Source organism: Protomyctophum bolini (genome assembly GCF_963924005.1).
Source record: "Protomyctophum bolini genome assembly, chromosome: 1".
In the NCBI taxonomy this organism is placed as follows: Eukaryota; Metazoa; Chordata; class Actinopteri; order Myctophiformes; family Myctophidae; genus Protomyctophum; species Protomyctophum bolini.
In genome coordinates this window covers 36,203,070-36,219,098 of record NC_137862.1, presented here as the reverse complement: position 1 = coordinate 36,219,098, position 16,029 = coordinate 36,203,070, and the positions used below count along the sequence as shown (strand labels likewise).

Sequence of the window (16,029 nt, the reverse complement as noted above, 5' to 3'; positions counted from 1 at the left end):
AAATAAGTGTAGCAGCGTTGGCTAGCTGCTGCTGCGATAGCTACTTTTTTATTTGTATTAACCAAAGTATTTAAGATTACATGTAGCACAGTAGATGAGTGCGTATTGCCAACATAATTGCTCATCTGTTTTGCTGTAATGATGTAAATTTAGCGATTACAAATACGATTGTTTTACGCAATGAATAAGCTTTCAGTAGAGCACGACAGGTTTCCCCTGGTTCACTGACAACCAGTAGAGATGAATCGCCTGCAGCTCTGACTTCATTAAGTGAACTGAACTCCTGTCGTTAAAGTAAACAATAACAAACTGATCGTTTTCATACACCGTGGTTTGCCGGCTACACTGTCTGGGATTGATGATTGCGTGGATACGGTGCTAGTAGCGAAATCATGTCGATGTCACTCGACAGGGAATCCAGTACAGGCCTTGTTTCTATCAAAGTGTTGACATGACTAACGTTACATTTGCTAGCTCGCTAGCGTGCATGTTAATGATATTTCCCGCTCACTTGTATTGTGGATGCCTATGAGCAGGTTACTTGTTTGTTTTAATATTAAATATTAATGTCGCAGTCACGTCTTGTAATTATGAGGCATTGTCAGTCAGACTTAGATGAGGCATTGTCAGTCTTGGATGTATCAGTTGCCTTAGGCTGACTTTCCTAAACCTGAATTTCCTGAAATGTCCTTATAGCCAGTTTAGCTACCTTTCCTACCAAGGCTACTATTCTACTTGACCCCAGCTTAGCTAGACATCTTGAATTGGAATGTGACAATTTTTGAACGTTGTCTTATTTGATATCATGCATACTATGATTATCTTAAGAAATGGTGTACAGATTAATTAATGTATTGTGATTTTCAGAAGTTTCATGGAAACATTTTTCCTGTTAATTGTAGGGCTGTCACGATTACAAATGTAAGTTTACGATGAATTGTCACACACATAATTGCGATTAACCATTTAATTGTGTAATCCCAAATTGCACAGGGCAGATATGACAAATAACTTTACTTAAATATACAAATAAATCACTGACACATTTAATATATTTTTCTTTCCAAAAAATATCTACAAGCTTAGAAGTTATAAGCTTGTAGATCTGCTGTGCAAATTTTGAAAAGTGTTTTAAAATGTGACATTTCTCAACATGGGAACGATCTCAAATAATTGCGATTATGTAATAATTGTGACAGGCCTAGTTAATTGTCATCACAGCAAAGCTATATGAATACTTTGGTGCATTGAAGTGCTTGTTTCAGACTAGGCTTCATGGCGCCTGTTACTTTAATACCATTGTCCAACAGACTGTCAAGTTGTTTGTGTGTGTTAAAGAGAGCATGCATAGCTCTGTACTCAGTTGTTGTTTGCTGCCCCATGTTAAAAAAAAATACATCCTGTGGAAATGTAAAGCAGATGTAGGCCTGGCCTAGTATGTGAGGTCTGGATTGAGATGATGCCATAGTGTTTGTGTGGTTTCTGACAGGTCCTGGATATGTCCGAACACATTTCCAGCCAGTTACGTATGCAAAAGGGACTTGGCATGCTTGACAGAAGATTTGCGCTTGCTTTTTTTCTCTCCTTTATTTTCTGCATATGCTCACACAGGAACACTAATGTAATCCCTCATGGTTGGGGGAAACTGGGTGCCGTTTTAAAATCTATCCACTCACTGCCCTGTTTAATATTCCCGTTCTGAACATATGTGTATTGTATACGTATAAAAGTTAAAATTATGACATTGCATACTTTGCAGTTTGCACTATTTTGCACCTTACAGATGTATCATTTTTTCAATTCTAACCTGCTGATCCTATGTCTAGGTAGCTTGCAAGTAATTTAGATCCATCACATTTGGCTACTAAAATTAAAACTATTTAATTAATCTCTAACCCCTTTTTTGTGAGGACAGAACCCGCTGTATTTTGGCCTGCTCCATTTTAGCATCTACCAACTAGTAGTCACAGTGCTTGTTGTGCAACAACTATGGAAGTTGGGAAGTCAGGCCAACACAACATTACAAATATTTATATTGAAAGCCATGTACATTTTTGAAAATTGTATCGTAGAAAATCATAATCACATTCGTCAATTTTTGAGCTGTGCACACCGCTCCTTTAAATATCTGTGTCCCTGTGTCTGTCTGTGCCTATGTCTGTCTGTTTAGACTAGGACCGATTGACCCCTTATGACCTATTGACCCCTGCAGATGCTGGGCCATTCACACTTAAGCACTCACACATTGACCACTGCAGCACACACACACACACACACACACACACACACACACACACACACAGTAACTATAACAAAAGTATAGTTGCACCTCTCAGTTCGCACAGATGCGATTTTAATTTAGATGCATCTTATGTCCATAATTGTATTATTTTCAGGGGCTATAGAGCACCGAAGTCCTGACGTAACTCGCTCATCCCGACGATTCCCCTGGTTCGCGGAAGTAATTTCTCTATGGAGAATAACATGGGGTGATCTTAATATCGTCTACTATAAGCGTTGTGGTCCAAAAATAAACAAGCTGTCTCGGCGTTATTGTTAGGGAGGTGTCTCTGTATCGTTTGCAACAGTCAGTCACTCATATATGATACAGTCTGCTTCTAGCGAAAATATAACTAATTCAGCAGCAGTAACATTAGCGTTTTCTCTCAGTCAGTTGATTCTTCATATCCATATGAGTGAAGCGGCCGGGGTGACATGTTTATTTTTCAAACACAGTTGTTATATGAGGCGATCTAAAATCGCTTCAATGGGGATTTCAATGCAACTAAACAAATACATGAACCTGGGGACTGACGCCCTCTACTGAAAGTGACGTCAGACTTCGGTGCTCTATACTAAATAAATATATTGTTACTATTGGAAGTTGGAAGTAATAGTACATACTACATAACATACTGTGATGTGTAGAGTTAGGATGTTGTGTGGATTTGAAGTATAGAGACAGAACTACAGCCAGCTGTGGCTTCCATGGGCTGCTGTGATGTAAGTGAAATGGGATCCTGAATACAACCAGATGTTGGCAGCATTTTCGTGCACTAGTATTCATCCACTGCCACAACAACACACACTATATATATGTTCCATGACTTGTTGGTTCTTACATGTATGTCCTTTGTTCTCCCTTGCGCTTAGTCTTCACCCAACCCTGTCTTTTCTATTGTCTTCAATAGCCTTACATGTGACTGCTAAAACAATGAGGCTGAGAATGCGTAAGGCGTCTCAGCAACCAAACCCTACCCTGGCAGCCCGCCCATCCCGGACCAAGCGGAGGCATTCAGATGTAGAAGAGGACAGCCCTAGTAGTGGTGGGAGGGGCTTACTGTCCACCATCAAGAAGTTCATCAGAGGGAATGCTGTCAAGGTATTGTGAACACGTCAAATTATAGTTTTAATTGTTTTTAAAAGGAATTCATTTAAAATTGTGATTTGTATTGTATAATGTGAAAGGTGTATAGGTGCCCCAGAACAACCCATTCCAGTACTTACATTTTCTCAACTTTCTTTGTATATTACTAGTTTAATATTCATTTATGTAAGCTTCCCTTTGCTCCGATACCTCTCTTCTTAAAACTTTATTTAGCCTCATGTTCCTCAGATCTCGGATGTAAATCCAGGGTTTGTCAGAGCCCAGTATCGTGTTTCCCTAGTAATGTCTGGTGGAATGCTGCAGCTTGTCTGAGAACTCAGGCATCGTTCTAATTTTAGCCACTGGCTCACAGAGTGGGTGTACAGGGACAGGAGGTGGTAACGAGTGGAAAACTCTCACTCAGCTGAAAGAAGATTTCCTTCTCATAGAAACCGATTTAAATCACTGGATATTGTTACAGGATACAACAGGCAAATACGGAAGTTCTACAACACAGCTAGTAGTCATCAGCACATTGACCCCATCTAGAGCTGTCATGATTACAAATTTTAGTTGATGCTTTTTTTGTCACACAAATAATCGCGAATGATTAAAAATGTCACGATGCGAACGATTTGAAACTTCTCCACATTTCATATAATTGGTTCTCACTAATGTTCATTTTAAAATACCACAATTGTTTTCCTACCCATCTTCCAGTGACACTTAGAAAAAAATTCTTGAGCCCGTGCTGTCTTTACATATTTCACAAACACACTTGGAATGGGAAATTGAGAAATGTTTTCATTTTTTTTTGTATATAAAATTGTAATGCTACTGACGTTTGTGCGCAACACTCATGAAAACAAATTATTGCATTGTGGTTTTGAGCTGACAGGCCCTTTTTTGTCAATCAATCAAGTCACCTTAATTCAAGTGGCAGGGGCATGTCATGTGGTTTACAATTTAGGCATTTAGCAGACGCTCTTAATACAGAGTGACTTCCAGTAAGTAAGAACAAAAACATACGTAAACTAAGAACCTAACAGTGGAATATCTATATAATGAAACTATCAGACTTGTAAAACATGAAGGCCAGCATCAGAGTTTGGTACTCTGTGCAGGCAGCGACCGGGAGCCAATTGAAGGAGGGGGGAGACATGTGAGAATTCGAAGGCGTCTCTACTATACCACATTACTGCACATGAACCATGCAGCCGTAGCCTACTGTGGCTCGCCAACACAAAAATGAATTACTCACTTAATGCCGCAGAGGTCCCATGTTCCAATCATATGTGGACATTATTTAAGTGACAGATGTATTGTTTACATTAGTGATGGGAGATTAATCGGCAAACGCATCGGTATCAGCTGATTCTAGTTGTTTTTAGATTAATCTGCATCAGTTTGATTAATCAATCAGACCGATTAATTAATTGGTCCGATTAATCGGGCTGTCTTTACAGATAAACAAGCCCAAAGTAACAGCTTGAACAGATCTACAAGCTCACAATATTAAATATAAAAGGTATTTAAGTTAAATCCGACTTGCCTAAGCCTACAGTGCAGATACCCTGTTACATGAATTTTTCTGAATGAGAATGATAATACAGAATGAGATCATATCAACATCGGTAATATCGGTTATCGGCCATAACGGCAATTCATTATATCTATCGGACAAAATGTCTCATCGGCACATCCCTAGTTTTCATAACGTAAATATATTCACTTTGGCAAAAAGCCTATGTTTAATCCACGGAGGTTCTTGTTTACTTTCAACAACTGTCATGGCAGCTTGGATACAACCGAAACACTTCAAAATAAGAGCCACTTGTAATGATTAGTTTTATTTCTAAGTCCATCTACAAGATGTAGATAGGCGTTTGTAGTATGTGCCTGGCTGTAATGCAGCGGAATGTTGTCACAGGATTCTCAGGAAGTAAATTCCTGTCCCAGCGTCCCCAACCATAGATATAAAAAATGAGATGCTTCATTGGCCGCTGCAGTTCATTGGAGCGATGCGTCAACAAAGGCAGAAGTCAAGCGGAAGTGCAGAAGGCACGCTGCGTCGCTGCCACTCAAGTGACTACTGGCCAATCACAGCACGTCTTTTCCGGGACTTAATCAATTCAACCCAAGGGAGCTTTATTGGCATGATTAAACTTTACATTGTCCATTTGATTGGCCTACCGAATGTCCACTTCCGTGACACACACTGAAGCCTGGCAAGATGCCCTGCAGCAAGCATTTTGACGACGCTTGCGCACCAGTTATGTGCACCCCTGTTTTTATATATCAGGATACATAGGACAGCCAATCTCTTGTAAGGTTTGGCGATGGGACGAATTATATATCGTCAATCGTGTATTGGATCAGTCCATCGCCGAATATTTTTGTTAGGTGATTTTCTCTGTGATTTTTATTTTTCATTTTGCTAAATAATACTCAACCTTATCGAAAATTCAACTCTTCAAATGTAGCCCAATTAACCTGTACAGCAAAATAAAGTGTGAGCTAAATGCGAATCAATTTGGGCCAGCAAACTAGTAACAGCCATAGAGTAATAAAAGGAAAGAGACCGGAGCGCTAGCCCCCCCCCCCCAAGCTATTCATTTCAATAGAAGTGGCTCAGTGTCGTTTTGAAGCACCTGGAAGACTGCTGGAAGTACAATTATAACTCAATGGCTCGAGCGAGCGGAAATTTAGCCTAGCCTAGCCCGGAAGTCCGGGAATGACGCACATGACGTCATGAACGCCCGTCCACCTCCATTAAAGTGCTGCAGTTCCACATTTCGCCAGTAGGTAGTGGCAGCTTCAACGTTGGATAGCCTTACTGGGGGCTTGGTAACAGCCGCCGGTGGAAACCCCCTCCTCCTCGGCTTGTAATGGTATGCCCCATTGCCCAAGCAGCAGCATTGGGGTCCTGGGAGGAGAAGTTACTGTAGGCTACATGTTTACAATGTTTACGTCTGTCACTCCAGTCCTGACCCAGTTAAATAATATACAGTCACACCAGAATGCACACTGCTGTCTCGTGTCTCATCACCATCTCAGAGTTGTTCCCTCTCTCCTCATTCAAAACCTTACTCACCCACCTCTTCAGAATAGCTTTCCCCTGCTGAGGTGACGTCTGGTTAAGATGTCCCCCCTTCCCTCATTTATCCTTTTATCTTTTTAACCTTGCACTGATTTTTCTGAATAAAGTCTGTTCCTAGTGTTATGTAAAGCGCTTTGGGTATTTAGAAAAGCGCTATATAAATTTGAGCTATTATCACAACTGACATGCTTCAATGCATGACCTGTGAAAAAATGTAAACGAATAAAGAAATGGAATAGGCGAGGAGTGACAAAGCGTTGGCATTGCAACAAGCTAAGCTAACAACAACACCAGCCAACCATGGTTGTGATGTTAACTTAGCTTGCTGCTTGTCTGATTCAACTTCACTTCATCTCCGCCTGTAATCTATCTTATTTATCGACCCGGGATCCACTGAGCTGTTCTCACATTGATTTTATAACGAATATATCGTCCATCGACGATTAAGGGGCAGGCGATGGACGATAGCAAAAAATATATCGGCCAAAATGCACACACACACACACACACACACACACACACACACACACACACACACACACACACACACACACACACACACACACACACACACACACATAGTGTATAGCCGATAGATATTAAATGTTAGATATCAGTTCAGCTCTAAATGGGTAGCAAGTCAACTGCAGTATACATCCATCTTACTATGATTGAAGAAATTAATCTATACTGTTAGATTTGGTTCTGGAGAATATTGATGGCAGACGGTTATGGTATGTTTTATCAAAGTTGTTGAAAGTCATTGTAAGCTTTATTGCATTAGGGTTGAGAATTACTCCACTTAATTTCTATTAGTATTTTAGTTGATTAACCACAGTCGATGCTCAGTTACAGGATAGAGTACCTATGTCTTGACCTGTGTGATTTATGCATGTCATTGTGCAGTCCTTTTCGTCAACATGTCCCATGATGTCTTGTTTACTTTAGGTGCAACAGGAGAACCCGGCCAAGAGGACGCGGCTTCACTGTGACGTGGATAACAACTTGATCAGCTCTGCACCCTGCAGTACCGACACCGCCCGTAAGACTATCACCAGGGTTGGCAGGAGGGGCTCCATCAATGGACGTAAGTGGCCCTTGATTTCGAAACAAGATACGTTATTTGCTGCTATTCTTTTAATGTAACCCCATTAACTCTTTCTTGTAGAGGCAACAAACCATGACAGGAGTAAGGAAAAGCCCAACGGACGCCTGGAGGAGACAACGGCTGTTGATGTTCCCACCAGCCCTCCCAGGACCACCCTTCTGGGGACAATATTCTCCCCCGTCTTCAACTTTTTCTCACCAGCAAAAAATGGTAAACAATGTCAACTCTGTTTCTTAAAAAGTATTAGAATGAAATTGTTTGCTTTTACCTTATACCATTCGAGAAGAAAAGGGTCCTGCACACATAGAGCAGCAGTTTTATTCAGATGACAACGTTTCGGTCTAAACTACCTTCAAACATGGCATATAAAAACCAGCGTGAGACATGGATAGTACTGTACAGGAGTGCCTAAATGGGTTAAAATCAGTTCACATTGAAAGCCAGGGAAAAAAGTGTGTATTTAGAAGGGATTTAAAAATGTCAATGGTTTGAGCAGCTCTAATATGGGGGCGAGGTTGTTCCAAAGCTCAGGCGCTGCCACCGGAAAGCATGGCACGGTCAGCAGTGACGGGGTTCGCAGACCTCAGAGCTCTGGCGGGTTGTTGCGCTGTATGAGTTCGGCCATATATGGGGGGGGCCAGGACGTTGAGAGATTTAAAGAAAATCACTCCCGTCTGAAGTGAGGGGTGCTTTTATCATCATACATCTCATTCTGGCCAATCACAATTTGCTTCCTCACTTTTCTGTCTTCACTGTTAGCTTCAATATGTACTTTGCTCAGCCAAACAACATCGCTATGGGGTGATCAGCCAATCACAAGGCAATGCTTGTGTTTACACAAACCGGAAAGCTTGGCATAGGAGGGGCTATCACACCCTCAAAAACTCTGAATACATAGTAGTGAGGGGAACTAAAGACCAACAGCCCTATGTGGAAGGGGGAAGGAGAATGTAGATGCAAATATGTTTTGCTTGGGTGTGTTTTTACAAAGTAAGATTGCCTTCAAATGATTTATGCTTGTGTCGCACTGAAAATTATCATCTGAAAAAATGTATCTGTGCACGGCTCGCTCTGGTTTGCAGAAAGAGAGAGGGGGCAGACACTCTAGTGAGGAGATTAATCCTGCAAGCAAATTCATGTTGATGTTGTGCAGGAATGTCCCGCATTCAAAGTACTGAATTTGTTCATAACATAGCAGAATGAACTTGTGTGCGTCCCGTGGATGCTGTGGTGATTGGTTTGTGTCCTTTATTAAAACTGTGTGCCAGTGATGCAGGGCTAGTTACATCACTTAATGACTTACTTGTTATACCCCAGTTGGCCACATTACTATGCTGATTCAGCTCATAGCTTGCCATTCAGTTATAGCTTGACAACAAAGTATCACATTGAGGTGCCTGTTGCTTCTAGGTAACTTTCTTTATGACCCTTTCCCCACCAGCCTCTTCTGGCTCAGACTCCCCAGACCAGTCGTTGGAAGCTGAGGAAATAGTCAAGCAGCTGGACATGGAGCAGGTAGGGGAGACACCCACCAGCACAGCCATACCTGCACAGGAATTGATTAGCAGCGCCACCCCCACCAACCTCTACTCTAGCGTGGCCCAGGTCCCACAGCTACGAGCTCAACACATCCCTGAGGTTCCACCTGCAGTAGAGGAAGGAGCGCTAGAACCACATGCTGACCTCCCACCCCTCACAGGTAGGTTAACGGCACCAGTGTCAGAGAAGGTATTTGAAGGAATTTGTGCATTAACGGCAAAGTATTTCTCACACTGTTCATCCCTCTCTCCATTTTCCTCCTTCGACTTTCAGCCCCAGGCTCTAGTCCTGAGACGGCCTATGTGGAAGTTCCTCCAAACACGGTGCCAGCAGAGGTCACCTATGAGGAGGACTGGGAGGTCTTTGACCCGTGAGTACAAAGTGCCCCCACTTGCATTGGAGCTAACAAACTGGAAAATGGATGTCCTTTGCTGATGTGCTCATCAACAGTCCATGTTCTATGTGATTTAGATTTACTGTATAAGTATATTTATTTGAATGCTCAATTTCATGTTATATAACGTATGTCCGTGTGGTGAAATGTATTTATTTACTCATTTTAATAATTACGTGATTATATTTTCAATAAATGTGTTTTTGACTTATAGGTATTTTTTCATCAAGCACGTCCCTCCACTGACAGAGGAGCAGCTTACCCGTAAGCCTGCCTTGCCACTGAAGACGCGTAGCACGCCTGAATTCTCTCTGGTTCTAGACCTGGTCAGTGCATACGCATACACACAAGCCTCACACAAAATTATTTTATTTAGCAAGAAATTGTTCTTGAAAATCTTATTTTTTCTCTACCATATTTATTTACTACTTCCCATTTGCCAGGATGAGACATTGGTCCATTGCAGTTTAAATGAGCTGGAGGATGCAGCACTTACCTTCCCCGTCCTTTTTCAGGATGTCATTTACCAGGTAAATTCATTGTTCATATCACCCCTTGTTGTTGTCTTTCGTGTAACCACTAGAGGGACCTGCATGAACATGTTTTAGCCTGAGTTTTGATAAGAGTCATGTGACAAGGGTCCTTGGGGAAGCATGAAAAATGGCAGTGTCATATCCTATCTAAATTGTGTTTGTACTGTTCATTGAACAAGATATGACAGACATCATTGTAGTTGTCTGTTGTCTCCTACAGGTTTATGTGCGATTGAGGCCGTTCTTCAGAGAGTTCTTGGAGCGTATGTCTCAGATCTACGAGGTAAACATCAGTTGACTATTATAGCCCTTAAATTATGATTGTGCTCCTCATTCAGAGATTTATTAGTATTACGTTTTCTGTCTACTAGATCATCCTCTTCACAGCCTCAAAAAAGGTGTATGCAGACAAACTCCTCAATATCTTAGACCCTAAGAAACAGCTAGTAAGGTAAGGTCCACCCTTAATTGTCTCCACCTGGCCGTGTGTGTGTGTGTGTGTGTGTGTGAAAATGTGGCGTAAATCTGTCAATATATATATATATATATACATATATTCTTTCAGAACGTTTTTAACTCAAATCTTTGCTTCTGGGGTCCTTGAGATGAATTATTTATTAATTATTATTAAAACATTTTATAGAATCCTGGTCGATGCTGTCGATGCCTGTTTTAGCACCACCAGCAGGTGGATTTTTGCTAAATGCATTTTTGCAACAAGCCTCAAATCATCCAATTGCCATCCAAGGCATAAGAAGAAATGGCACCCGTTTCACATTGGTCTATTATAGTGCCACCAGGAGGCCACAACCTGACCTGGCCTGGTCAGGTTGTGGTCAAGACTTGTGCCCCAAGGGATACTTTATCTAGTTTAGTCACATTTAGAGAGAGGGGGGCTGGGGCTGTATTCATTATTTTATTGACATTGACGTGAATCCCAACCAATATCGATTCCTGCCGTTGACATACATTTTTCTACTGTGAAGTAGTGTTCCAAGTCGCTAGACAACACTTGGCTTGGTGTATATTACTGTAGCAAGATGACTGCTGTAATGTCAGCGATCTTCTCTGAATTTAGGCTCAGATTGAGGTGATTGAACAGAATGTCGATGTTAGGAGCTCATTAAAAAAACTAATTAAAAAACAAATTGCTATGTCGCGGTTATTGTATTAACGCTTCTGATAAAAGTGAAAGTATCAATCAGCAGATTAGTAATGGCCGATCTTTACTTCCGGTCAATTTTTGGCTTAATTTCGTGGTTTTCAAATTAAGACACCTTTTCTACGATCGGTGATGAGGGACATTCGACTGAATCGCGGGAGGCAGCCAAAGTGTTACACCGGGGCTCCACCGTGCACGTCAGCGTCGCGTCTCCGTCACCGTCAGGGAATGTTCCCTTTTTAATCAATGAAGGGTGGCTCCACTGCCCGCGTTGCGTGACTGCATTAAAATTCCCCCGGTTCGTTTTTTGACGCACGCGACGGAGACGCAACGCGTCCGGTAAAGCCCTGGTGTTAAAGAGAAGAAAAGGGAAATACCTAAAAGCAGGAACCTTTCAAGTGCCGACAGCCATCTGCCGTTAAGGTGTCAATTTTGTGGTTTTGATTAATTATTGATCGTCCAGACCCGGTCATTGATTGATTTTTTCCCCCCCCTTCTACGTCCAACTGTAACTGTAGACACAGGTTATTCCGTGAGCATTGTGTCTGCGTCCAAGGAAATTACATCAAGGACCTCAACATCTTAGGCAGAGACCTCTCCAAGACCATCATCATTGATAATTCACCACAAGCCTTTGCATATCAGGTGAACATTATATTACCGACAACAATTGATGTTGGAAAGTCTTCTGGTCACTAGAGGGACGATACTGTAGTTGACTCCAGATTTAGATGTTATGCAATTAAAAAGTAAAGTGTATTTTTAAGTATTTTCTTTGAGTTTATGAATTGATTAAATTCTTAATTCAATACTCTTGTTAGTTTTCAGACTTCATCTAAATCAAGTAGATGCAGAAACACTTGCTTCACATTGCAGCTCACTGTTTTGTGACCCACAGCTTTCCAATGGGATACCTATAGAGAGCTGGTTCATGGACAAGAATGACAATGAGCTGCTGAAGCTGGTTCCTTTCTTGGAGAAGTTGGTTGAGATGGTAAGATATACTCACTAGAATATTTAGCTTTTTCACCAGGCACATCTCAGCAGTCACTTTGATATAATAACCACACTATTAACTAACTGCATTTCATTATATATATTTTGATGTGATGTCTATTATATGCTTCTTTCTCTCCGACTTGATTTTTCAGAATGAGGATGTGCGCCCCCATGTTCGAGAGCGATTCCGGCTGCATGATCTGTTGCCCCCTGATTGATCTGTGTCACAGACTGACAGGACAACAGGGAAAAAAATAGACTGAAAACAACGGACGTTTTTAGGATAAACAACAACTTGGATTACAAACTGTAACATTGCCATTACTGTTGAAATTTTAGCCTTTTTTCGTATCTTTTTTTCCAGCCCCACATTGCTTTAAAGCGAAACATATGTAAAAGTTTTTTGAAGCAAGATCTGGGTACAATTTTCTAAACATCCACGTGTAGGTGAAATCACATTTAACTGAAGACAAACCCAGGTAGATTCCTGTTTTTGACTGACTCTGGAGCTGGCTTCTGTCTCCATGCTAACAATGATAAGAGGTCACGGTGCTTTCTGAAAGGAATTGAACATGTCACCCGGAAAAGAGGATCTCCAATCATACCCAGTCCCAAATTGTATCCAACCCCTGGTGCTCACTTTGTTGAGATTATCTGATAATGACACTCTTTGGCTACAGACCAATTTCAATAGGAATGACAGGCTTGTCGAAGGAATTGTGTGTCTGTGTATGTACTATGTGTGTTAAAGAAAACTAAAAAGAAAACGAACAAAAAAAACCTACATGGATTTTTCCATCCCAGACGTATTGTCAAACTTTTAACCTGTAGCCTTTGAAATCTCATTATGCATTCCTCTGTAGCGGAATTGAGTTGTTGAGTTCTCTTTCTGATGATACTGGTTCCATTTTGTTTTTACACCCATACCCAAAAATGATTACCCCCTATAAGAATATGTAGTTCAAAATGGTTCAACTCAGCTTATCGAAGGCCTTTGGCTCAGTAGTAAAATATTTTGGGGAGGGGGATTTAATGGGGGTTTTCCTCTTCATATTAGTCAAATTAAATTGTGTGAATCCAGAACTTACCATATTGTTCTTTTTCATACAAGGCTTCACTGTGGACAAAATATGGCCTCTTAAAGGTGAAATTGGAAATCTTATCGGTAATTTGACATTTTAGAGGTTAGAGGGCATTCTTTTCTCTTTTAAAAAAGTGGTTATGTGTCAAAGTTAATCGTGTTTTTCTATATTGGTTTTTGATTTATTTTGTTGGTAGTCAGTATTGTCTTTACTCCTAATCAAGTATTCTGGCTAAACTCTGTTTTGTGTCATTTGATGGCTATGTTGGTAGCATTGTAGTATAACTATTGTAGCACATCTCTGCCAGTGTGTCACAAAGTCTACCCAGGGTAGAAATCTATGGCCAGACCTTTACCAGCCATATCTGGCACCAGCAACATACTGTCGAAACAGTCAGCCTCACTACTGTGGTGTACAGCCTGACAGCCCTCTACTTGTCTCAATGGTTTTGTGTTTTATCAATATTTTATTACTCTACGTACTTTTTAAGCCTTTTTTTTTATTGCAGTTGAAAGTATTGCATTTGAGAATGGTAACTAGGCTATACGAATGTGTCTGTCCTATTTCAGTTGTGGATACATGCCAAATTAGCATTTTTCTTCTCTGTTGTTTCAAATTCAATGGTGGAGAGAAACCGTAGACAAGGAGAATTAATTTGGTATTGTATCCATGCAAGCCCAGTACTTGGACGTCTAAAGCCCTAACCACACCAAAGGGTCGAGACTGTTTTAGCGTTGTCCCTGCGGTGTGATATGTCCTGTTGCGCGTCAATGCGCGTCGTCCCTAGTGATTCAACGCATGGAATTCAATGGCCCAAACCACACCAAGGGTCGAGACGGTTCTTTTCTCTGACATTGGCCTAACCCAACTCAAGGTAGTTGATACAAAAATATTCAGACATCAAATTTGTGGACATCATGGAGAACTACTTAAATTCATGTGAGCCATTTGCTGTTTAGATTGTTATAATGGTTGAAATGTATTCATTCTGGGCTAGTTAGTTTTTGATCATATTGCATTTGAAGTTGTAGCAAACGTGAGTGTTCGGGCTTGCTTGGGCTGCCTGCACGGTGCCATACAATTCCTCCGAATTCTCGCTGTGGCATTTCTTATGCTCCACCCCAGTGTTTAGGTAGTAAGCGACAATCAGGCCTCAAAGCTCAGCGGAAGCTGAAATCTAGAGATAATCTTGATTATTTTAGTTTAACAATGTACAGTATATGTTGCAGTTGTACTGTGAGTTCTGTGAGTCTGACTCCATGTAGTTGTGCCCCATGAACAAAGACTAAATCCAGTTGTGCCCTGTCCGAAATCCCTGCTACACCCATGTTGGTTGTCCACTTGTTTTTCTGAAGATCCTCGAAAGTCAGAATTGATTTGTATGCAGGTTAAACTGTTACAGGGCACAATGTTGTTCATTCAAACTCAATGTTATGAGTAGACATGTCCAGACTATGAATGTAAATTAAACATGGGGTAAAGTCTTAAGAATCCTTCATTTCCTTGCATCTTTTTCTCCTCCCTGCCTAATAAAAAAAAAAAAAGGAAGATCAGAGCTTCCATCTGTGAAATCTACTCGATAGTTTTGATGAGGAGACAAGGAAAGTGTGCATGGAAGAGGAAACATGTCTTGAGATTACACCATGGTAGCTTACCCCTAAAGCCCCCCCACCCCAAATATCCCATCCCACCTGCCGCACCATCCAAGTACAGTATGCAAGCCTCGCTGGCACAGTGCTGTGTGTGTGATCTGACATATGCAGTCCATGTGTGGTTATGTCCTCAGTTGGCTTAATGCTCCATGTGATTGTGAAACATCAGTTGAAGGCTTGGGTGGGAGGTATTTGATATTTTTATCCAGCTCATTTTTATGTGCATTACCATTTTTATTGTACAATACGTGTTGTACAATACATGCAGCTTCATGTTTAAAAAATCCTTAAAGTAAGGAAAATCTTTTGTATTTTTTATTTCAAAAAGGCATGTCATATCTACTTTTTAAATGTATTAATGAAGATTTAACTTTACATCAGATGGTGTGTTTTTTTCTTACAAAAATCTGTATGTATGTATGTTTAGTTTAGCGCAACGTCACTGAACTGTTAAATTTAGCATGTAGAATACAGCTTGCTTCGTGGGAAAGTCCTGAATTAAATTTTCATCCATGGCACCTTTTCTGCAGAAAAGAGCAATTGTGTTAATTTTTTTCAATATCCGTTAAAGCCATTTTACTTGCAAAACTTGCTGTTTGTGCTGAAGATGTATTTAAAATTGCTTTAAGACATTGTTGTTGGCAAACAGGCTATACTATTGTAAAGTGTACATACAGTTACAATGAATTTCTGAAACAAAGTTTTAAAGTTAAAAACCCTCTTGCATGCTCTTTGTTTTCATTTCATTCTTGACTGAGACTGAACTATACATTTGATGGCTGGGTATTAATGTTCCATAATGTATGACATAAAAAGATACTAAGACATTATAATATGCTACGTCAAATTTAGTTCTTTTAAAAACTGACATTGAAAGTGTTTCAGGGAAGGGTTAAATACACAAATACTGTGTTTCGAAGACATTTTCATGTTGACGGTCCCCAGATGAATGGGCCAGTGAAATATTTAAATTTGTTTTAGCATAAAAAAATCAGACCCGTCTGTACTGTACTGTACTGAACTGAACTGTACAAGCCCTCCTCCCTGGCCTGTGTGTGTCTGTGTGTTATTTTCGTGCTCGGACAGGGGGGGA

At 40.7% G+C, this 16,029-nt stretch overlaps 1 protein-coding gene across 2 annotated transcripts in view; it reads left to right on the top strand.

Moving 5' to 3' along the window:
- Positions 1–15,742, top strand: part of ctdspl2b (CTD (carboxy-terminal domain, RNA polymerase II, polypeptide A) small phosphatase like 2b) — a 28,401-nt gene extending 12,659 nt beyond the window's left edge. Inside the window, exons 2-13 of one of the 2 annotated variants that reach the window (XM_080764133.1) lie at positions 3,192–3,382; positions 7,416–7,554; positions 7,636–7,785; positions 9,017–9,274; positions 9,388–9,484; positions 9,723–9,834; positions 9,952–10,038; positions 10,262–10,324; positions 10,413–10,492; positions 11,722–11,848; positions 12,102–12,197; positions 12,355–15,741. In XM_080764133.1, coding sequence (XP_080620259.1) covers positions 3,215–3,382; positions 7,416–7,554; positions 7,636–7,785; positions 9,017–9,274; positions 9,388–9,484; positions 9,723–9,834; positions 9,952–10,038; positions 10,262–10,324; positions 10,413–10,492; positions 11,722–11,848; positions 12,102–12,197; positions 12,355–12,420 — 1,443 coding nt within the window. In that variant the 5' untranslated portion in view covers positions 3,192–3,214 and the 3' untranslated portion in view covers positions 12,421–15,741. Of the gene's footprint in view, positions 1–3,191; positions 3,383–7,415; positions 7,555–7,635; positions 7,786–9,016; positions 9,275–9,387; positions 9,485–9,722; positions 10,039–10,261; positions 10,325–10,412; positions 10,493–11,721; positions 11,849–12,101; positions 12,198–12,354 lie in introns of both variants that reach the window. The other variant, XM_080764132.1, reaches the window with a different exon arrangement.
- The last annotated feature ends 287 nt before the right edge of the window (positions 15,743–16,029 follow it).